This window comes from Moschus berezovskii, chromosome 3, assembly GCF_049115385.1.
Source record: "Moschus berezovskii isolate FMDL1 chromosome 3, NW_MosBer_1.0, whole genome shotgun sequence".
NCBI classification, from domain to species: domain Eukaryota; kingdom Metazoa; phylum Chordata; class Mammalia; order Artiodactyla; family Moschidae; genus Moschus; species Moschus berezovskii.
This window is the reverse complement of record NC_142462.1, coordinates 11,175,495-11,198,771: the sequence shown is the minus strand read 5'-3', so window position 1 is coordinate 11,198,771 and position 23,277 is coordinate 11,175,495. Positions and strand designations below refer to the sequence as shown.

Below are 23,277 nucleotides of genomic sequence, written 5' to 3'. Positions count from 1 at the left end.
CGGCCCACAGGGTGGCTTACCTGCCTTGTCCTCCCCCTGTGCTGCTAACACCGTGGCCGCCATCTCCTGGATGTGCTCCCAGGCCCGCTGCACGTGGGCCAGCTCCACCGTGCGAGAGCAGATGGCAAAGCGCAGCACGAACCGGTCTCTCAGGGAACAAGGGACCAAGTGGATTTTTTTGGCACTGTTTATGCTTTCCAGAAGAGCTTCGTTCAGTTTGTTGGAACCCTGCAGATTGAGAAAGGCAGCACTCAGATCTTTGGAGGCTCGAACGTGCATCACAAAGCGAGGTGGGTGTTGGGTGATGCAGCCCCAGGTCAGCGGGAGAGCCACCTCACCACAGGCCTTGCATTTGCAGCCATAAAAAGTCAACTAAGTAATCGTGATGTGGGCCTGAGAGAGGGCTGCCTCCCCTGCACAACAATTTCCTCATGTTCCAGGGCACTGTAAGAAAACGAACCTTCTGTGATCTGGGTTTACAAAGGAAAAATGAAGGTTCCTAGACATGTTACCTGTAAGCTGCTGAGTTAGACAGCAGAACTCTATAAAGGCACCAGGGAATGGAGACACACCAAAGAAATCTGACAGTGCAGTAAGTCTTGAAGCTGTGAACTGTCAGTGACGGGAGGGTGCGTTCACACGCCCAGCCACGCTAACCTGTCTGCTGCACCGGCCATGCACCTGCAGGCTCTGCAAGCCGAGCTCCCGGGCCCTTCACTGCACAGTCGCAGGCAGAGAGCAGGAGGCGAGGGAAGTGAAAGGCGCGCACTCGTGCCCAACTCTCTGCGACCCCATGGACTATACAGCCCATGGAATTCTCCAGGCCAGAATACTAGAGTGGGTAGCCTTTCCCTTCTCCAGGGGATCAGAGAGCAGTAGGGAGGTATCTTTATTTCATGCCCAGGAAGTCTGGAAGCAAGCATAAAAGCAGTGGTGCTATACCTGGTTCTACTGTGATAGTCAAGGTACTGTACTATAAGATTAAAAATGTTTTCTCTATTTTTTGTTTATTTTTTCATGTAATATTTGTGTGAAAAGTATTAGAAACCTATTACAGTACAGTACTCTATAGCTGATTGTGTTAGTTGGGTGCCTAGGCTAATTTCACTAACCCTACATACAGACTAAACTTGACCAATGCATCCTCGGAACAGAACTCCTAATGCAGCCAATTGCTGTGTAGACAATGGAGCGTGATAGCTTCTAGATAGAATCTGGGAAAACCGTCCTCGAAGTGAGGAGCAGAGGGCCATCAGGGGTCCCCTCTGGAGGGGGGCAGCCACCAGCCTTGGACAGGGAGGCCGGGGGCCCGCGCCCCACACCGAGAGGACCCGACGGAGGGCGTGTGTCACACAGGCTGGGAGCCACGCCCCTCCCGTCTGGTCAGTCTGGTTACCCTTCTCGTCCCCGCCCACCTCTCAGTCTTCGTTCTGTCCCCAGGCAGGGGTTCCACCCCCACACGCCTCATGGCTGCGGTAGAGGGCCTGGAGTGGGGCCAGCGTCCTGGGTCACGTGACCCGCAGTGGCCTGTACTGTTCTTGCTCCATCCTGAGAGCAGGGAGGACAGAAGGAAGAGAAAAGTCCTGGTCGGCCGGAGGCGGGACCCAAGCCTCATGTCTCTGCAGAGTCTGACGTGAGGCTCTGACCAGTGGCCCGTGGACAGCGTGTGGGTCCCAGGCCTCCTAGGAACTGCTGCTGCGCACCAGATCCAGCTAGGGCCGGTTCGCTCCAGGATGTGGGTGAGAAGGTGGTTTGAAAGGATGGAACTTCAGGAAGACGCAATGGAAGAGCAAATGCCTGAAAGTGCCAAACGCAGGAAATGAAAGCAAGCAACTCAGGAAAGCTTTGCTCGCCATTTTCAAATGGATCGGACAAGGCTTGTTTTCTACTAAACAGAGGCAAAGACAGAATACAGTCTGAGGTGCAACAACAGTAGCAACAGCAGAGTCTTGACATCCAGAGCAGACGGCAACAGGGCAAAGAAAAACACAACAAGACAGAAGACACGGAGGCAGAAACACGAGTGATAATGCCTGGCCAGCAGCTTCCTCAGGGAGAAACTGGATTCATGGAATAGAAACAACACAGTTAACAGAAGAAACGGTTTGCTTTCTGAGAAGTCCCGACGCTTCCAGGGCAGGAAGGGACATGCAGGAAGGTTTGCCAAGTAAATGGGGAGGAGAAAATAGAAGTCTTGAGTTTGACAACACGATGCTCATTGAAAGAAGCCAGTCACAGAAGCCAGCAGAGTGATGATCCCGTTAACATGAATGTCTGGAGCAGACAGAACCAAAGAGACAAAAGGTAGACCCGAGGCCCTAGGGATGGGGCCGGAGCTTCTGTGGGGGAGAATGAAGATGTTCTCAAGCTAGACAGTGGGCATGGACGTGCACCCCACAGATAGGAGAGACATCAGTGAAATGAAAGTTGATATGGACAGAGAGAATGCTATCAGGATATACCTCAATAAAACTGCTAAAAACTAAAAAATCAAAATCCTTCAAGAATAATTGCAGAAAAAACAAAAACAAGTGCTTGATGGCAAATAAATCACACCATATTGGTGTGAACAGCAGGGCGGACTAAATGGCCCCATCAGCACACAGTGTGGGGCCCTCATCCTGGCCCCAGTGCTGACCTCTGCCCTCCTGTTCTCAGCTGTTTGTGATGCACTACCTCCTGTGCTGAGCTGTCTCCATGATGCGTTCCCTCCTGTACTCAGCTGGTTCTGATGATCACACTCCTGGGTCTGTGAGATGTTCCCACTCCTCTGCTCAGGTGTCACTGATGCTCCACTCCTGTGCTCAGGTATCTGTGTGACGCTCTCCCACAAGTACTCAGGTGTCTGTGTGATGCGTTCCTTCCTGTACTCAGGTGTTTCTGATGCGAACCCTCCTGTGCTCAGGTGTCTGTGTGATGCTCTCCCTCCTGAGCTCAGGTGTCCGTATAATGCTCTCCTTCCTGAGCTCAGGTGTCTGTGTGATGCTCCCCTCCTGTGCTCAGGTGTCTGTGTGTGCTCTCCCTACTGTGCTCAGGTGTCCGTATGATGCTCTCCCTCCTGTGCTCAGGTGTCTGTGTGATGCTCTCATTCCTGAGCGCAGTTGACTATGTGATGATGTCCCTTCTGTGCTCAGGTGTCTCTGAGATGCACTCCCTCCTGAACTCAGGTGTCTGTGTGAAGCTTTCCACCCTGAGTTCAGGTGTCTGTGTAATGCTGTCCCTCCTGAGCTCAGGTGTCTGTATGATGCTCTCCCTCCTGTGCTCAGTTGTCTGTGAGATGCTCTCCCTCCTGTGCTCAGGTGTCTGTGTGATGCTCTCCCCTCTGAGTTCAGGTGTCTGTGTGATGCTATCGTTCCTCAGCTCAGGGGTCTATATGATGCTCTCCCTCCTGTGCTCAGGAGTCTCTGTGATATGCTCGCTCCTGTGCTCAGGTATCTGTGTGATGCTCTCCCTCCTGTGCTCAATTGTCTCTGTGATGTGCTCACTCCTGTGCTCAGGTTTCTATGTGATGTGCTCCTTCCTGTTCTCAGGTGTCTCTGATGTTCTCCCTCTAGTGCTCAGGTGTCTGTGTGACGCTCTCCAACTTGAGCTCAGGGATCTGTGTGATGCTCTCCCTACTAGCTCACGTATCTGTGTGATGCTCTCCCTCCTGTGCTCAGGTGTCTGTGTGATGCTCTCCACCTGAGCACAGGTGTCTGAGTGATGCTCTCCCTCCTGTGGTCAGGAGTATGTGTGATGTTCTCCCTCCTGTGCTCAGGTGTCTGTGTGATGCTCTCCACCTGAGCACAGGTGTCTGTGTGATGCTCTCCCTCCTGTGGTCAGGAGTATGTGTGATGTTCTCCCTCCTGTGCTCAGGTGTCTGTGTGATGCTCTCCTCTGAAGCGCAGGTGTCTGTGTGATGTTCTCCCTCCTGTGCTCAGGTGTCTGTGTGATGCTCTCCTTCTAGGCTCAGGTGTCTGTGTGAGGCTCTCCCTCCTGTGTTCAGGTGTCTGTGTGATGCTCTCCCTCTGAGCTCAGGTGTCTGTGTGATTCTCTCCCTCCTGTGCTCAGGTGTCTGTGAGATGCTCTCTCTCCTGAGCTCAGGTGTCTGTGTGATGCTCTCGTCCTGAGCTCAGGTGTCTCCGATGCTCTCCCTCCTGTGCTCAGGTATCTGTGTGATGCTCTCGTCCTGAGCTCAGGTGTCTCCGATGCTCTCCCTCCTGTGCTCAGGTATCTGTGTGATGCTCTCCTCTGAAGCTCAGGTGTCTGTGTGATGCTCTCCTCCTGTGCTCAGATGTCTGTGTGATGCTTTCTCTCAGGTGCTCAGGTGTCTCTGATGCTCTCCCTCCTGAGCTCAGGTGTCTCTGTGATGCTCTCCTCCTGAGCTCAGGTGTGTCTTATGCTATCCCTCCTGTGCTCAAGTGACTGTGTGATGCTCTCCCACCTGCATTCAGGTGTCTGTGTAATGTTCTCCGTCCTGAGCTCATGTGTCTGTGTGATGCTTTCCCTCCTGTGCTCAGGTGTCTGTGAGCTGCTGTCCTCCTGAGTCAGGTGTCTCTGATGCTCTCCCTCCTGTGCTCAGGTGTCTGTGTGATGCTCTCCTCCTGAGCTCAGGTGTGTCTGATACTATCCCTCCTGTGCTCAGGTGACTGTGTGATGCTCTCCCTCCTGTGCTCAGGTGTCTGTGTGATGCTCTCCTCCTGAGCTCAGGTGTGTCTGATACTATCCCTCCTGTGCTCAGGTGACTGTGTGATGCTCTCCCTCCTGTGCTCAGGTGTCTCTGTGATGCTCTCCTCCTGTGCTCAGATGTCTGTGTGATGCTTTCTCTCAGGTGCTCAGGTGTCTCTGATGTTCTCCCTCCTGAGCTCAGGTGTCTGTGTGCTGCTCTCCTCATGAGTCAGGTGTCTCTGATGCGCTCCCTCCTGAGCTCAGGTGTCTCTGTGATGCTCTCCTCCTGAGCTCAGGTGTGTCTTATGCTATCCCTCCTGTGCTCAAGTGACTGTGTGATGCTCTCCCACCTGCATTCAGGTGTCTGTGTAATGTTCTCCCTCCTGAGCTCAGGTGTCTGTGTGATGCTTTCCCTCCTGTGCTCAGGTGTCTGTGAGCTGCTGTCCTCCTGAGTCAGGTGTCTCTGATGCTCTCCCTCCTGAGCTCACGTGTCTGTGTGATGCTTTCCCTCCTGTGCTCAGGTGTCTGTGTACTGCTGTCCTCCTGAGTCAGGTGTCTCTGATGCTCTCCCTCCTGTGCTCAGGTGTCTGTGTGATGCTCTCCTCCTGAGCGCAGGTGTGTCTTATGCTCTCCCTCCTGTGCTCAAGTGACTGTGTGATGCTCTCCCTCCTGTGGTCAGGTGTCTGTGTGGTGCTCTCCTCCTGATCTCACATGTGTCTGATACTATCCCTTCTGTGCTCAGGTGACTGTGTGATGCTCTCCTTCCTGTGCTCAGGTATCTGTGTGATGCTCTCCCTCCTGAGCTCAGGTGTCTGTATGATGCTCTCCTCCTATGTTCAGGTGTCTGTGTGATGCTCTCCTTCTGAACTCAGGTGTCTGTGTGATGCTCTCCTCTGAACTCAGGTGTCTGTGTGATGCTCTTGCTCCTAAGCTCAGGTGTCTGTGTGATGCTCTCCCTCCTGAGCTCAGGTGTCTGTGTGATGCTCTCCCTCCTGAGCTCAGGTGTCTCTGCTGCACTCCCTCCTGAACTCAGGTGTCTGTGTGATGTTCTCCTCCTGAGCTCAGTTGTCTGTGTGATGGTCTCCCTCCTGAACTCAAGTGTCTGTGTGATGCTCTCCCTCCTGAGCTCAGGTATTTGTGTGATGGTCTCCTTCCTGTCCTCAGGTTTCTGTGTGATACTCTTCCTCCTTTGCTCAGGTGTCTGTGTCATGCTCTCCCTCATGATCTCAGGTGTCTGTGTCATGCTCTCCCTTCTGTTCTCAGGTGTCTGTGTGATGCTCTCCCTACTGAACTCAGGTGTGTGTGTTATGCTCACCCTCCTGAGCTTAGGTGTCTGTGTGATGCTCACTGTCCTGATCTCAGGTGTCTGTGTGATGCTCTCCCTCCTGAGTTCAGGTGTCTGTGTGATGCTCTCCCTCCTATGCTCAGGTGTCTGTGTGATACTCTTCGTTCTGTGCTCAGGTGTCTGTGTCATGCTCTCCCCCCTGCACTCAGGTGTCTGTGATGGTCTCCCTCCTGCGCTCAGGTGTCTGTGTCTTGCTCTCCCTCCTGTGCTCAGGTGTCCGTGTGATGCTCTCCCTCCTGAGTTCAGGTGTCTCAGATGCTCCCTCCTGTATTCAGTTTTCTGTGTGATGCCTGCGCTCTTGTAACTTGGTGTTACTGTTTGAGCTCACCAGCCCCTCTCGCTTTTGTGTCAGGACTCTACTCTCTTGTCTACAGGTTTTCCCCATGACTGTTTCTCACCAGCCCTAAACGCATATAAAATCGGTGTGGTGAGGGATTCGGGAAGTCCAAGGCCATGTTTTCATGGGCAGCTCCTTCACAGGGAAACTGCCTCCATGGTGCCTTCCCCTGCTTCCCTGTGTTGACCTGGGCACTTAGGCCTGTGGGCCGAATTGACTCTGCACATGGACATCTAGCCAGAGAATGCTTTGGTGTTAGAGCTCCCCTAATGGCTTCCTCCACATAAGGCTGGTTGATAAGCCTCTTGTGAGCTGTGCCCCTTGGTGCCTGTGGAAAACATGGTTGTGATTCTCAGCAAAGATTCCTGACACCCTCAGACCACAGAACCACAGAGCCCCAGGAAGCAGCCCCTCTAACCCCTGTTGCACCAGCCGCTGGGGGGCATACTTTTGCAAGTCAGCGGGTCCCAAGTGAGCCACGACTGGCTCCTCACAGGCTCCCAGGTGATGCAGGGCCGGTCCAGGAACCATGCTGTGCCAGTGAGCCCACACGTGAGTCAGTCCCTCAAGGATTCCAATGGTGCAGCTTGATCGATGGGGAAATTGGCAGCATACTCCCACCAGGCACACACGGGCAGGGAAAATGAGTTTCAGGGCGGGGGCTGCGGGAAATCAGGATTGGGAGCTGGGGCCAGCAGGCTGGAAACCTGCTGGGGAGCAGCGCAAGGTCTCTGGGGAGCTCATCGATGTATGGATGGATGTAATGAATCACAGCTTCCTCTCTTCCCAGTCAAGAAAATGCAATGAAGTCGACTTCGACATACCTTTAGCCGGAAACAGACCAGTCCCAGAGTGACTTCTGCGCAGATTTCAAAGCGGGGGTCCTGGCGCACCAATGCTTCAAACGCATGGGCCAGCTGGACATGCTGGAAAAGGAAGGGACATTTGTCTGAGTCTCTGGTCACAACTTGATTCAGAGCTTCAGCACCCAGAGATCGGTATCAGCCTGTGCGTTGCAGCTCACCACCATGCGTCAGCCATTGTCTTCCAGCACTGACAGCACCCATGCCCCGGCTGCCCCCACAGAGGGTGAGAAACCCGTTACCAGGACAGAGGGGCCCTCGTCTTCAGAAAAACACCTCTTGTCATCTTCTTCTGCTCAGAGGATCATCACACCCCATCTTTTAGAATTTTAGGCTAAATGTTGTCAGGAGGGATTTAAACTTCTCAGAAGAGAGGTGGCGCTAGTGGTAAAGAATGTGCCTGCCAATGCAGGAGACAGAAGAGACGTGGGTTCGATCCCTGGGTGGGACGATCCCCTGAGGAGGGCATGGCAGCCCACTCCAGTGTCCTTGCCTGGAGAATCCTGTGGACAGAGGAGCCTGGCGGGCTACAGTCCTGGGGTCACAAAGATTCGGTCATGACTGAACACAAGCACACACACACACACACTTTTGAAGAGAGACAGTGGATAGCATCAGCTGGGGAGCTGAGCACGTCAACATCCTGTCCTGGCGCTAGCCCGTGATGGAGGGGCGTGCTCAGTCGCTTCAGCCGAGTCCAATTCTTTGTGACCCCATGGACCGTAGCCCGCTAGGCTCCTCTGTCCATAGGATTCTCCAGGCAAGGATACTGGAGTACTGGAGTGGTTGGCCATTTCTTCCTCCAAGGGATCTTCCTGACTCATGGATCTAACTCACGTCTCTTGCATCTCCTGCATTGACAGGTGGACTCTTTATCATTAGTGCCACCTGGGAAGCCCAATAACACCACAATCATGCCCATTCTGCAGACCAGGAGACTGAGGCTGGCTCTAACGCAGTTGCCCAGCACCAGAGCTCCCGCTCTGCAGCTGTTTGTTATTCCACAGCATCTGCCGCCACAGTGAGACCCTCGTCAGACCCAGGCTGCCTCCTTTCCCCGAACCAGCCCGTACTAAACATGGAGGTGTTTCCAGAGTCAAAGAGCTGATTCTCACAGTATGTGATCTGAGAACCAGCTCACCGCTCAGCGCCCATAGAGCTCATCCTGAACCCTGGCATCCAGTGTGGGGCTCACTGACAGGTGTCCGGGGAGCATCTGAGCAGAGGTCGCATTGCTCCAAATGTTGGGACAGAAACGTCATTTATTTGTTATTGGAATATAATTGCTTTACAATGTTGTGTTAGTGTCTGCTGTAAAACAAAGCGAATCAGCCACATGTACACATATACCTTCTCCCTCTGGAGCCCCTCTTCCGCCCCATGCTGCCCCCCGCCTCCAGGTCACCACAGCACTGAGCTGAGCTCCCTGTGCTATACAGCAGCTCCCCACTGGCTGGCTGTCTCACACATGCTAGTGTGTATGTGTCGGTCCTAATCCCCACTTCGTCCCACGCTCCCTCCCCCACTGTGTCCACGTGACTCTTTTCTATGTCTGTGTCTCTATTCCTGCCCTGCAAATAGGTCCCTCTGAACCACTTTTCCAGATTCCATATGTAGGAGAAACACCACCGTGTAAACAGGGGGTCCCCAAGCAGTGATGACTCTGGTGCCACTAGAGGGCTCCAGAGACTGCTGGCAGGGCATCCCCTCAAGCTGGATCCTGGGGAGCTGGACACCTGCTGGGGTGTATCTGGCCCCTAGGAGGGCAGGGTCTGTCCCCCTCAGGGAATCACGAAGCGCTTTTCAGGACGCAGTGACATGATCACCGCCAGCTTCCCAGAGCTTCCAGCGGGAATCACCCTCGTGAGATTAACTACTTGTGCTTCGCCTTCTTTCCCCAGAGCAGCTTCTGCTCATTCAGCATTTGAGCACAGGCTCCCCACAGGGAGAACTCATGGGACCGCTTACGTGTCCTTTCCCAGTTCTCTTCCTACAGAGATGCTCCAGACCCTTTACAGCCCCCTAGCGGCCTCGTAAGCTGGATGGGTGCCGGTGTGTGTGGCACCAAGGGGCTTGAGCCACCAACTCCGCGTGCTCTGTCACAGGGAAGGGCCTGGAGCCATTCGCCCTGCCCGCAGCTGCCCGACACTGTCACCAAAGTGAGCCTCTGCAGGGCTGCCCCGCACCCGTGCCATCTGAGGCCCTCTGTCCATCAGGGTGGGGCCACAGCTGAGCACGCCAGGATGGGAGGGCCAGCTGGGAACTGGCGGGCCGTCCACAGCCAGCTAAGCGGTCCTTTCTCCTCTGGCCTGTTTCTTCAGTTGTTTAAAAAAGAAAAAAGCAGGGTGTACATACTGCTACTGGAGCAGGGCACGGCAACCCACTCCAGGATTCTTGCCTGGAGAATCCCATGGACAGAGGAGCCTGGCCAGCTGCAGCCCATGTGGTCGCAAAGAGTCGGACACGACTGAGCACTTTCACTGATACACACTGTGGTGCACTGTGCTTAGTCGCTCAGTTTCCTGTGCCCTACTTGACAACATCTTACCTCATTTCTCAGGTCTAAGACCTCCCTAACATCACCTGGATAAATAATGACGGCAGACTCACCTTGCGGATATAGGCCTGCAGTCCCTTGACTCCGTACATCCTAAAAACAAACCACATCTTCAAAGAGCGGAACCTCCGGCCCAGCGGCAGCTGCCAGTGCTGAAATCAGACACAAGACGGCAGCTCGGTGAGGACTGTGCCAAGGGCCAGCTTCCTTTTCGACTCATGGACTGGCTTGTCTCTCCTGAAGGCAGTTAGTTCCCTGGAGACCAGCCCTTCTGGCTGCCACAAGGGCAAAGCTGACAGCAGTGGAGTGAGCGGTACAGCCAGAAGCTCTCTTCACAAAGCTCCAATATGCTTGCGGAGTGCGTGCCGGGACCAGATGCCATTGTGAGCAGACCGGGGGAGGTGCGGCCCTGCCCGTCGGGCTTACAGCCCAGGAGGGGTGGGGGGCAATGCTCACTGACTTCTCTGCCTACAGGAAACAGGAAGGGCGCAGCAGACATCCACACCGACTGCTGCACATTCCCCGTGACGCCCATTCTCGAGCGCAGCATGCTGCCATGGAGCAACCTGCTAGACGCCGTCACCGGAAAACACTCATCAACATGCAGGACATCGCGTGAGCCTTCTGAGTTTTCCCGCATTTGTCAGCTGCCCGGGTGTGACACTCCCCAATGGCTGTCAAGGTACCAAAGCAAGCAGGAGTGGACACAGAGGGGAGAAGGTGCAGGGACGTTTGGGAAGATAAAGATAAAATCATCCTGATGTCACATGGTCACTTCCTATCGGAGCTTCTAAAGGGGACGGGGTCACAGGGGGTTTCTCTCCATCTTTGTTCTCTGCTGGCTGCCCACAGAGCCCAGAGACGAACTTCCTGCTGGGCGTGGGGCAATGCCACTCAGGGAATGCACCCCTGGCCATGGCACTTCACTTCTGAACTGCAGTGAAAGCAGCAGGGGTTCTGCAGAAGCTTCCCGAATTGCAAAGAGAAACACGGGCCCAAGGTTGAGGTTCAGAAGCATCCAGCACAGTGTCACTGCTGTTTGCAGCAGGCACTGTGTGGATGCGCAGGCCATCTCGCCTTATCTTCCTAACTGTGCTGGGAACAGGGGTTAGGAGCTCTGTTCTGTCCGTGAGAAAGCGGGCACCTAGGGGCTGATGATGCCAAGGCCAGAGAGCCCCAGTCGTGCCCACGGACACCCGCTGTCCTCCATGCAGCTGTGCATTTGCACACTGTTGGGGAGTCAGTAAAAATTAACCTCACGTGCCTTTTTAGAAAACCTACTGTCACCCCACTAAGTAACTAACAAACTAGACACTAACTAACTAACTGGAGCACAGTGGTCCCTTGCTTACAGGATGCTGCACTCCAAAATCCTTCCTCCCCGGCATCCTCCGAGAGGCTAAAATGTGAATGAAATCTAACACTGGAAAGAACAGCAAGGGAAAATTAATTTCTATGGCATGAGAGTAAACATGCACGCAGTTTAATTGTGTTCATTCCAGTGTCACCCTCGAAGGCTCTCACTGCCTCTCTGGGGCCTGAGGCAGGGCTGGGCCAGCTTCCCCAGGAGCAGAGCCTGTGCACGCAGTCTTCTCCCCCCAGCCCTGACCAGACGTAAGTTTGGGGCGGAGAGGGCTGCTCTTGTTCACCTCTTCACTCCCACTTTCACTCCCAGCTCAGAGCAGTGCTCCTGCCTGGGGAAGGAGGCTCGACACGAGGGCTGCCGTCTGCAGACTTCCCATGTCCTCTGACCCTCGTTCTCCCACTGCCCTGGGGACGGTGGCTCAGGCACACAGCCTACGCATGGACAGAGGCCCACACCATCTGAGGACACCTCTCTGCCTCACAGAGGAACGTGGGCACGGGCAGCGTCATTCCATCCAAACCTCGGATCTGCTGTCCGTGGGCTCGGCGCAGCTGCCCCTGCCTGGCCAGATAGTTAGTTAGGACCCAGTGGCAGGGGTCCTCTTGAGGGACCCTAGTTCCAAGAGGACCGGGTGGCAGCAGGAGTGACGGCCCCCAAACGGCACTCACAGTTTAGATTGCCTCGGACCTGGACTTGGGAAGATAAATCTCCCACTTACCCTGTAGTCAGTGATGAGCCCTGCAAAGGAGAAAGAAAGGAAAGAGGAACCGTTAGACACATTGGTTGATTACCTGCCTCATTCTTTTCTGTCATCTCTTGAACCAGACCAAAGACCACTAAGGGCAGGGGCTGGCTGTTCTTTGAGATGATCCCAAAGGTATCAGATTCAAGCGGGGGGTTCCAGAGAGCAAAGCACAAGAGGAAATGCTGCATTCGGAGTGGATTCCCACTCATTTCCCTTTCTGCAGCTACACAAGCAGGGAAATCTGAGATTTCCTCCGTGCCCTGGGGTGCATTGGCATTCAGATTCTGTGAAGTCTTCATCACCCATTCATTCATGTGTGGGAAGGTGAATTTGTGATATAGAAGCGATTTGAATGTACAAAGTCAAACTTTTGATGGCAGTTTATCTCCGTGTTCTCATTTCTTAGTCTGGATCCTGGAGCTGAGTAAACTCCCAGTGAGTATCTTCTGAGTCGGCTTCATTACCTGGGATCCAAATGGCTTCACAGGGGTTCTGAACAAGGCCTGGTTCGCATTTAGGTCTCCTCTTTGCCAAAAGCAGTAAAGTCAAAGCTGGTGTGTAGGGAAGAACACCGGATGAAGAACCTCACAGACGGGAGTTTCTACTTGGGAACCTTGGGCACAGCATCAGGTGGGAATTAGAAAGCTGTGTGTTGGAATCTGATCCTCCAGTGTCGTCCTGGCTGTCCACCTGCCACAATCCTCCACCCACCCTGGTAAAATGTGCTTGGTCCACTGGGCACATGGGTCTGCCTTACATTTACAGGAAAATCTAAAATTGCAGCTTGCTAGCTAAGAGTCGGACACGACTGAGCGACTTCACTTTTACTTCTCACTTTCATTCACTGGAGAAGGAAATGGCAACCCACTCCAGTGTTCTTGCCTGGAGATTCGCAGGGACGGGGGAGCCTGGTGGGCTGCCGTCTATGGGGTCGCACAGAGTCGGACACGACTGACACGACTTAGTGGTAGTATTAGCGCTTCCCAACGGACAGCTGGAGAGACCAGATCAATTAGGATCACACCAGTTAGGATCACAGTACGGTTATAGTAACGGGAATATGCAGGGCCATTTTGCAGGGCTCAGTCTCCTCATGTCATCTGGTACCCTAAGCGGAATCCACAAGTCATGCAGCCTAAGTCAACTCCCAAATGATGCTTTTCTTCTCTTCATGCCCCTTGGAACAGACTCATTAACAAACACCAACAGCAATCATCAGAGGTAACAGCACCCAAGCACATACTTGGCAGGTAATAAACACCCAGTAAGAAGGCGATGTTGTAAAGGAGGATGAATGAAACACCTCCAAGTTCAGGTGACTGCCCCATCCTGATAGTCATTAGTCAGTTACACTGAATTACAGTCCAGAAAACTAAAACGACTGTTCAGTCACACCAGCCACACTGCCACTCCTCAAAAGCCACCTGTGGCTAGTGTCTGCCACACAGGACAACACAGAATTACAGGACACACCTTTCATTGCGGGAAATTCTATTGGACTGCAAGAGAAGCTTTAAAGAAGAGGAGTCAGATGCAGAAGCCTCTAGAGCTGAACAACATGGTTAGAGATGGAGTCTGTGTCTCAAAGAACCTGCTTCCCCAGGGACTGACTGAAGACCTGGTCCAGTTAGGTGCTGCCTGGTACAAGTGTTTCCTGTTAACATAAAGGATGCTAAAGCCCTCTCCAGCAGCAAGTCCCTCTGATGATGGTGTTACTTACACTGTGGACTACTTACTACATCCCACGTGCCTCAGTTCAGTCGCTCAGTCGTGCTCTTTGCAACCCCATGGACTGCAGCGTGCCAGGCTTCCCTGTTCATCACTATCTCCTGGAGCTTGCTCAAGCTCATGTCCATCTAGTTGGTGATGCCATCCAACCATCTCATCCTCTGTCATCCCCTTCTCCTCCCACCTTCAATCTTTCCCAGCATCAGGGTGCTTTCTAATGAGTCAGTTCTTCACATCAGGTGGCCCAAGTATTGGAGTTTCAGCTTTAGCATCAGTCCTTCCAGTGAACACCCAGGACTGAACTCCTTTAGAATGGACTGGCTGGATCTCCTTGCAGTCCAAGGGACTCTCAAGAGTCTTCTCCAACACCACAGTTCAAAAGCATCAATTCTTCAGAGTTCAGCTTTCTTTATAGTCCAACTCTCACATTTGTACATGACCACTGGAAAAACCATAGCCTTGACTAGATGGACCTTGGTTGGCAAAGTAATGTCTCTGCTTTTTAATACGCTATCTAGGTTGGTCATAACATTTTTTCCAAGGAGTAAGCGTCTTTTAACTTCATGGCTGCAATCAGTGATTGCAGTGATTTCCAGTGATTTTGGAGCCCCCCAAAATAAAGTCTGTCACCTTTTCCATTGTTTCCCCATCTATTTGCCATGAAGGGATGAGACTGGATGCCATGATCTTAGTTTTCTGAATGTTGAGTTTGAAGACAACTTTTTCACTCTCCTCTTTCACTTTCATCAAGAGGCTCTTTAGTTCTTCGCTTTCTGCCATAAGGGTGGTGCCATCTGCATATCTGAGGTTATTGATATTTCTCCCAGCAATCTTAATTCCAGCTTGTGCTTCATCCAGACCAGCATTTCTCATGATGTACTCTGCATAGAAGTTAAATAAGCAGGGTGACAATATACAGCCTTGACGTACTCCTTTCCTGATTAGTAACCAGTCTGCTGTTCCATGTCCAGTTCTGATTGTTGCTTTTTGATCTGCTTAAAGATTTCTCAAGAGGCAGGTCAGGTGGTCTGGTATTCCCATCTCTTTCAGAACTTTCCGCAGTTTATTGTGATCCACACAGTCAAAGGCTTTGGCATAGTCAATAAAGCATGGCATAGTCAATAAAGCAGAAGTAGATGTTTTTCTGGAACTCTCTTGGGTTTTTCAATGATCCAGTGGATGTTGGCAATTTGATCTCTGGTTCCTCTGCCTTTTGTAAATCCAGCTTGAACATCTAGAAGTTCACGGTTCGTGTACTGTTGAAGCCTGGCTTGGAGAATTTTGAGCATTACTTTGCTAGCGTGTGATGAGTGCAATTGTGCGGTAGTTTGAGCATTCTTTGGCAGTGCCTTTCCTGGTATGTCTTTAAACTATGTAAGATGTAAGTGGGGTGAGCAGCTTCTAAATCTGCATATAGCAAAAACAATCAAACCAAACAATGCATATGAGAAAACTGGTGAGAAACACAGCTACATAGTAACAGGGTCAACATCTGGGTGGAGGGTTAAGTTCAGGGTTGTGTTTGTGGCCCACCTTTTTTCTATTGTCCAGATGTACAGTTTTTATAATGAAAGAATTCATTTGAAAAGTCTATATACCAGGCATGACTACTATTTTCTTATTATCTGTTTTGTGACAGAAATTTCTGTCCTCAAAATAAAAAATCCCATGTTTTTTGGTTGCTCTCTGGCGCAAGTCCAATGAAACAACGTCTATAACAGTGAAAAGCAAACGTGGGCACACGTGGGGCCGCTGTCACTCCTAACGCTGTTGCCAGGGCACTGACCAGTCAGAGGCACAGCAGGGCGAGTGCCCCACTCCCGGGATCTTCGGTTCTAGTGACAGACAAGTGACCAGTGGAGGCGCCATGGGGAGACGTGAGGGGGAAAGGACTCAGCGGAGGCACCTGGCTCACAGGGAGGGGTCTGGGAGGACCCCTGCCGAGCGAGACATCTGCCCCAGACCCAGGTGGTGGGGGGAGGAGTCCCCCAGGCCCGCAGGAGGGGCATGGCCACAGCTGAGCGGTCTTGTTTTTGACAGTTAAGTAATGAAGAGATTTCTTGTTTGAGTAGAAAGGCTCTTAAAGAAACAATCTAAACACATTTCACTTAAAATTACAGAAAGATTAGCAGGAGAGTGATATACTATATCAGATAAAACACACCCTTACATCCACTAGCCATAGAAGTGTAAAGCTGATTTTGGGTGGTTTACCTGCTAAACGCAAAATAGGCCATTGGTTTTGTTGATTCATAGTTTTTAAGGGAAAAAAATACAAATAACTAAGATTGTTCTCTATCAGCCATAGCTGTTTTGTCAGTCAGAAACTGTCCTTCCTTAAACATGGAATAAAATTACTTTAAAGAAATTCCTGGAGTAATAAGCTTTACTCAGTTGCCTTTGGCTTAAACTCTTTCTGTGGCTTGCAGGACGTTAGTTTCCTGACCAGGGACTGAACCCAGGGCTCTGGCCGTGAAAGCACTGGGTCCTAACCGCTGGACCACCAGGAGATTCCTGAGAATTCCTTCCTTGTTGAAGAGCAACATTTTGCAAGGTGTCCTGATTACTGAGGTTTTCATTATTCAAACATGAAATGCACTTTTAAATAGAAGCGCTTTGACAGTTGGTTCATAATTCCTCGGGGCTTCATGCCAATGCCATTACAAAAACTAGAGTTTATTTTTTAGAGCAGTTTTAAGTTCTGTGCAGCCTGATCAGAGGGTGAGTGTCTGCAACTGGCGTGCTCCCTGAGATGGTGGGAGTGTTAGGGAGGCGAACGCAGGTCTGATCTCCCTTGGGGACGGCACAGGTCAGGGTCCGGGCAGGAGGGACAGGCCGCGCCCTGACTCGGGGGACGGCACAGGTCGGGGTCCGGGCAGGAGGGACAGGCCGCGCCCTGACTCGGGGGACGGCACAGGTCGGGGCCCGGGCAGGAGGGACAGGCCGCGCCCTGACGCGCGTCCCTGCTGCTCAGTGTTCCTGCCATCGTCGCGGAGACTGCCTCAGTTTCCAGCCCGCCCACTCCTCCTCTCAGTGGGGGGTGGGGTCGGGTGACCCCTGACGTCCCTCCCATCACCCACGCCCTCTGTCATCCGAGGAAACTTGAGGAGAAGGTGGCATGAGTTCCCAAGACTCGGCCTGTCCTTTCTTCCCTGGGGCTCACAGGGGTCAGCATGGCACCAGCTGGGGACTCTGCAGGTTTTGGAGAAGGAGAGAGCCCTCTCTCACCTGGAGGCTGAGTCTTGCGGGGACAGACAAGCAAGTGTTAATAAATAAGCTCCCAGAATGTGTATTACTATAAACAGGCACAGAGGACAGGGCGTCCGTGCAGGTCGCCTCAGGCATTTTGTCTTATCTGGATCTCAAGTAATCATAACTTTTTTTAACTGAAAGACTTGATTTTTAGAGATCACATTCATGTGTCGATCCCGCCCTGACCTTCCCATGCTCTCTTCTCTGGCCCTGGCCCACCGCTTCCTTTCCTTGTCTCCCTGGCGCTATCAGTCTGCTGTTTTCAGTCACTCCATTGTCTCTGACTCTTTGCGACTTCATAGACTGCAGCACGCCAGGCTTCCCCATCCTTCACCGCCTCCCAGAGTTTGTGCAAACTCGTGCCCAGCCCTCCCGGCTCTGCCCTGGCCCCCCGGGACTGTGGCTGTGCTCCCGGCCCCTGTGGAGGCGGCCGTGATGGGAACAGACTGGCGGAGGCCGGGCCTAGCTCACCTGAGTCCTGGTGGCTGTGCCTCAGGTATACCGGGTCCAGCCTGAAGGCTCCAGTCAGGTCCGTCCTCTTCTTCACCCTGGTTTGAGACAATAAACAAGAGGACTTAATGAGGGGATATCTCAGGGTCCTCTCCTCCTGTTCCTTCTCCTGCCCAGCTCAGTTGGGGCCTACTGCGCCCTGACACCTTTCCTAACCCCCATCCAGCACGTGTATGTCCCTTCCCTAGCCTGAACACAACATTAACCTCCAGAGCCCTGGGCCCCTGAAGTGCGGGAGGCATAGTATAATAAAAAAAGGAAGTATTTCGCCTTTGTCCCTGGTTCCAGCACCCAGCTCCTGAAACCCTTGGGACAACAGCTGAATGGGATGAAGCCTGGGCAATTGGGTGGCTTCAGGGTCCAGGCTGGCTGCCAGGAAACTAAGTCTTGATTGGAGGGGCAGAAGTTTGAATCCTGCCCCCCGATCTCCGAAAAAGGACTTGAGAGCCATCATCACCAATGGCCAGCGATTTAATCAGTCATACCTATACGAGGAAGCCTCCTTAAGCCCCTACACAATGGGGTGCAGAGAGCTTTGGGGCAGCTGAACCACATGGGCAGGCTGGGAGGGACCCACGCCAGGCAGGTACGGGGACTCTGTGGCCCCCAGTCCCACCCCTGCCTTGTCCTAGGCATCTCTTCCACGGGCCATTCATTCAAGTCCTTATAATACACCATTAAATATAAATGAGTTGTTCTAGCCAACTGTCAAACCTGAAGGAGCAGGGGAAGGAGTTGTAGGAACCCCCAACTTTACAGCCAAAGTGGATGCAAGCAGGGGTTGTTGGGACCCTGGATGTGTGACTGTCTTGCCAGCTCTGTGCTTACTCCGGTGTCAGAGCTGCACCAGGTTCAGGGACATCCTGCTGGTATCTGGAGAGCAGGGGAACCAGGGGCTGCAAGAGGAGCCTAGCAGGTTGGAGTTCGTCCCTATCTGTCCTTCCAGGCCTGGCACAGCCCCGGCCCTTGACGGGCATCAAAGGCAGGTGTGGGATGAAGAGGGACTGTCAGGCAGGAGGCACTGCCTGCGCCATCCCAGACCTGCCCTTCTTGCCTCTGGGCACCTCAAAGCAATTGTGTGCAAATGCAATCCTGGAGGCAAACTAGAGAAAGAGCCAAGTCTGAGGCACTGAGGCTGGAAGCAAATGAGAGCCCCTGGAAGGTTAAGCCCAGTGGGCATGCAGTGGGAAGCCAGGATGCAGCTCACAGAGGAGGATCGGGGAGCAAGGGGCTCGAGCTAATTTGAAGTGACTGCTTCAAAGGCTTAGAAGACCGTGAATTCTAATAGTGTGAGCTTGTGTGCCATGTTGCATCCTGCAACATCCTGAGACCAAAGACTTTGTCCCCTTCCCAGAAGCAGCAGAGGAGGCTGGGAAGGGCAGGAAAGGAAACCGGAGACATGAAATTGACAGCCAGGGTTTTCAGTCTGAGATTATGGAGATGAGAATTTCTTCCACCCAGACGGAATCATGTTTATTTTTTCAGCTGTACCTTTTATTATCATTCACTATCCTCCCTCAGTTTTCATGAAGTTGAAAATGGTTGCAATTTATTTTTTTCCAAGAGACCATGTTTTTAAAAAGTGTCTTTTGCAGAGTGAAAAAAAAGAAACCCAAAACAAAAAACTGCAGTGAGCAGTAACAAGCTGTTTGGGGCTGACTGGGGGAGAACCCGAAGCAGGGGCTACGTGTGTGTAGTGTGTACACAGGCCAGGCTGCCTCCCTGGCTTTGGGGGCCATTTCCTCCGGCCTCTCCATGCTGGGGAAGGTCATGCCGAGCCATAGAGAGACAGGAGACAAAGGGGGTAGAAACGGCACCGCTCTCAGCGGACCTCTGCCCTTTGCGTGAAGTCACACTGCCCTCTCCACTGACACTGGCAATGATTTTGTAGCTGCTTTTTTTAAATTAAAAATGCTATATGCCGTGTTAAAGCAATGCAGAAAGGTGTAAATAATAATATATCCACCTCATCACGTGTGAAACAAAAGTTGCCCGCAGGTTAGGTCTCCCCTCGCCACCAGCCTCTCAGCAGGCTGTGAGGCAGCGTGGGGGTTTATTACGCCATTGGGTTCTACAGAAGTTTCTTTGCAAATCACTAAGTAATCCAAGGTATTGTTTCACATATTCCTAAGTAAAACACAATGCAAACATAAGTTGTTTAAAGGTAAGCAGCGCCTTTCTCTGTGTAACTTTTAGAATTTGCCTTTTCCTGGTCATACACAAGGCCCACTTGCTCACTTGTCCACTTTCACCAGCTCCCCGCAGGGCACTGCAGTAGTGGATCCCCCTCTGTCCCTTCTCTTACTGTGCCCCACGTGCCCTTGGACGGACGACACTGTGTGAATGCTCCTGGTGTGTCAGGGACAAGCTGGGGACACGGGCCTCGTTGTGGGCCAGCAGGAAAGGTGCGGTGCCTGCAGCCTCGCGGGGCAATGACAAGTGCTCCTAAAGGCCCGGCAGCCCACGAGCCCCTGATGATCCGCATCCCGGCCGCCATCCAGCCAGGGAGACTATTTTCCACCACTGGCAGTCTTCCTACGCCTTAATGTGCATTTCTAATCACTAACAAGGTTGAGTAACTTTGCCTCTATGAAGAGGCCACTTCCATTTCCTCTTTGGTGAGGACCCGTTTGTTCATTTACTTATTAGGCTGTGTGCCGCTGTGTGGTAGACAGGATCGTAAAAGTACGGTAAGTGCTAGGAATGCTAATCCAAAGGCTTGTCTGTGGGCTCTTTCTGGCCTCTGCCTGGCTGTGTCCCTCCAACGAGTGTAGCTCGGTCATTGTGGGTTGGGGCGTGGCCCTCAACAGTCCTGTCTTCACTCTTCTCTTAGTGTCCTGCTGCTGCTAAGTCATTTCAGTCGTGTCCGACTCTGTGTGACGCCCTAGACGGCAGTCCACCAGGCTCCGCCGTCCCTGGGATTCTTTAGGCAAGATCACTGGAGTGGGTTGCCATTTCCTTCTCCAATGTGTGAAAGTGAAAAGTGAAAGTGAAGTCACTCAGTCGTGTCTGTGTCCAACTTTTAGCGACCCTATGGACTGCAGCCTACTGCTGCTGCTGCTGCTAAGTCACTTCAGTCGTGTCCGACTCTGTGTGACCCCATAGACGGCAGCCCACCAGGCTCCCCCATCCCTGGGATTCTCCAGGCAAGAACACTGGAGTGGGTTGCCATTTCCTTCTCCAATGTGTGAAAGTGAGAAGTGAAAGTGAAGTCACTAGGTCATGTCTGACTCATAGTGACCCCACGGACTGCAGCCCACCAGGCTCCTCAGTCCATGGGATTTTCTAGGCAAGCGTACTGGAGTGGGTTGCCATTGGGCAGCCTACTGGGCCCCTGAAAATATTAGGCTCCACTTTCTCGAGTTCCACAGAAATAGCTAGCCAAAATACTTACTAGAATTGCACTGAGACCTGACATTGAATCCGCATCTCCATTTAGTTAGGTCTCCTGGAATGACTTCCGAAAAATTGTGTCCTTTTCTTCATAAAAATCTACACAGATTGCAACCTATTTATTCACAGTAACTTTTCTTGCTATTATAAAAATATTTTCTAAAAATTTTGACAGCAAACAGTAAAATTCTGTAAAGCAATTATCCTTCAATAAACAATAATTTTAAAAAAGACATAGAAAAAAATTTTACACATGCTGTTTATCATACACGTAAATAAATGCAATCTTAAAAGCGTGTGTATCTAGAAACCTTGCTGTGTCTTCTCGTTAATACTATCTTGGAAGACTCTGTTTTCACTGACACACACTCACCCCATCTGCGACCATGAGTTCCGTGGCCTGCACTGTAATCCTTACACTCTCGCTTCTCCGTGTCCAGCTGCGCAGGTTAGGAAAGCACAGTGCAGCCAAGGTGGGCATTATGGCAATCGTAATTTCCTTTCTTTAAAGGCACTGCTTCTAATATTTTACCACCAAGAATATGTTTGCTGTAGTTTTCTTCGTAGATTTTCTTTTTTAATCAATTAAGAAAGTTCTCTTCAGTTCCTCTTTTACTAAGAGCTTTTGTTCTGTGTGTTTTAGAATTTTTATCTATAGCTTTTTCCATATTTAATGTGATGATAACCTTTTTTTCTTCTTTACTGTTAAACATGATCAATGACATTTAAAAATCTGATATTTTTAAACTGCCCTCGGGTATCTGGAATGAACACACTTTGGTCATGATATACCAGCTTTTGTTTTCCTTTAAACATCATTGAATTTTGTTTGCTAAAATTTGACTTAGAATTTTCACATGTAATTTTATGAGCTTGTCCTGCAGCTTTTCTTTCTCAGCTTCTCATGTTTTTTCCAGAGATTTTTTGATATGGACTATTTTAAAGTCTTTATTGAATTTGTTACAATATTGCCTCTGTTTTATGTTTTGGTTTTTTGGTATGCAGATCCTAGCTCCCCAACCAGGAATCAAATCTGCACCCCCCACATTGGAAGGCGAAGCATTCCACTACGATTGACAAAGGCTGGAGAAAGAACATCAAGAAAAGAAGAAGAAGAGATGGATAAATTGGAAAAGATGAACTAAATGAAATGGAATCACTGAATGGGAAACAGAAAAAGTGAAGCAAACTAGGTAAAAGACCATCAGACAGTCCAGTTGTTTTAAAACACGGCTGCTCCTTAGAAACGCACCTGGAGTTTTGGAGAAAATTTTAAAATCCAATGCATAGCAGAATTACCTTGGAATTTTTTGAAAAATACAAATGCCCAGGTACTGCTTTTTTTTTTTTTTCTTGGAAGGCAGTCTTAGCCACTGAACCACCTGGGAAATCCTTTTATCTGGTTTTAGAATCAAAGTGACACTAACTTCATGATAAGTCTATGAATTACATTTGTAATTAGACCTGGAGATGCCTTGAAAGTTTGGTAGCACTTGCTCTTAGAAGAATCTGAAGTTTTCTGTGGTGTAAATTGCACCTATTGACACATGTTCCCTAGGTCCATGAGATGTTTCAGATTTCCTATTATTCTGATGACATGCTCTTTGTAGTTACTGTGTGTGCGCGTTGTAGGCAGTTCTGGCGTGCTGTTGCTCAGGTGCTCCCTGTTGTTTAAGACCCTGCTGTGTCTGTGCTGTGTCCTTCTTGTGTTTCCAGCGCAGCTGACTGCACCCTCTCCTCTATCCTGGCCCCTCTTTCTGGAGACTGTCAATTTTATGAGGCAGGGCGAGGGCCAGCACGTGGCTCCATCGACCTCGGCTCCTGTTGCCTCACTTCCTGTTTCACGAACGTCCCATCTTCAGTACTTCCCTCCTTCCAGTTTGGGGTGTCTGCTCTGCTGCTGTCTTCTGCTTCCTTTGGGCTCTCAGTTCATTACTTCTTGGCTCTGGTCTTTTCTGTTTAAGTCTGTTCTCCAAGCCCTGCTTTACTGTGGGCCACGACTTCTGTCACATCTTCACATTCATTCAGGTCTTGGGATTTCCAGTGACCTGCTTCCCTTTGTCCATTGGCCCGTGGCTGCAATGGTCTGTGGTGGTCTGCTCTTCAAAATGTAGGTACCAGCTTCGCTTTTCCTTGTGACGTTTCATGATAATGTAATGAGGAAGATTTTATTTAAACAAATGGGCATGTGCATGCATGTGTGCAAACACGCACACTCACACACACACATGAACATAAACACCCTTTATAGGTATCAAAGTCGCCCCACCTCGGACGGGCCTGACGGTGAGGAAAACCTGTCCCTGTCACCAGACACATTCCTGAGGGAGGATCCTGAGGAGGAGGGGCAGGGGCTCCTGTTTTGTGCAGAAAGTATGGCTTTTTATATTTTTTTAAAAAAGGGCTCATGTTAGCTCTTCATTCCAGTAATGCCATCAAGGATCCTAGATGCCAAAAGCACCAAGGCCACAATGCAAAGAAACCAAGGAGATTCATAGAAAATGGTGCATCCTGCACAGCATCTAGAACCACGT

At 51.2% G+C, this 23,277-nt stretch overlaps 1 protein-coding gene and 1 long non-coding RNA gene across 8 annotated transcripts in view; one reads left to right on the top strand and one right to left on the bottom strand.

Moving 5' to 3' along the window:
- Positions 1 to 23,277, bottom strand: part of DDC (dopa decarboxylase) — a 99,253-nt gene that overhangs the window by 4,491 nt on the left and 71,485 nt on the right. For all 6 annotated transcript variants that reach the window (XM_088833099.1, XM_088833092.1, XM_088833112.1 and 3 more), the window contains 5 exons: positions 17,312 to 17,388; positions 11,834 to 11,853; positions 9,803 to 9,901; positions 7,154 to 7,255; positions 21 to 228 (listed from right to left, as the gene is read on the bottom strand). In XM_088833099.1, coding sequence (XP_088689225.1) covers positions 21 to 228; positions 7,154 to 7,255; positions 9,803 to 9,901; positions 11,834 to 11,853; positions 17,312 to 17,388 — 506 coding nt within the window. The remainder of the gene's footprint in view (positions 1 to 20; positions 229 to 7,153; positions 7,256 to 9,802; positions 9,902 to 11,833; positions 11,854 to 17,311; positions 17,389 to 23,277) is intronic.
- LOC148778279 (uncharacterized) lies at positions 10,000 to 21,943 on the top strand. 2 transcript variants are annotated; one of them, XR_016036610.1, is made up of 3 exons: positions 10,000 to 10,132; positions 10,224 to 10,431; positions 21,749 to 21,943. It is a non-coding gene; the product is annotated as an uncharacterized LOC148778279 (long non-coding RNA). The 2 variants fall into 2 exon arrangements; XR_016036609.1 differs by lacking the exon at positions 21,749 to 21,943 and adding an exon at positions 12,267 to 12,489.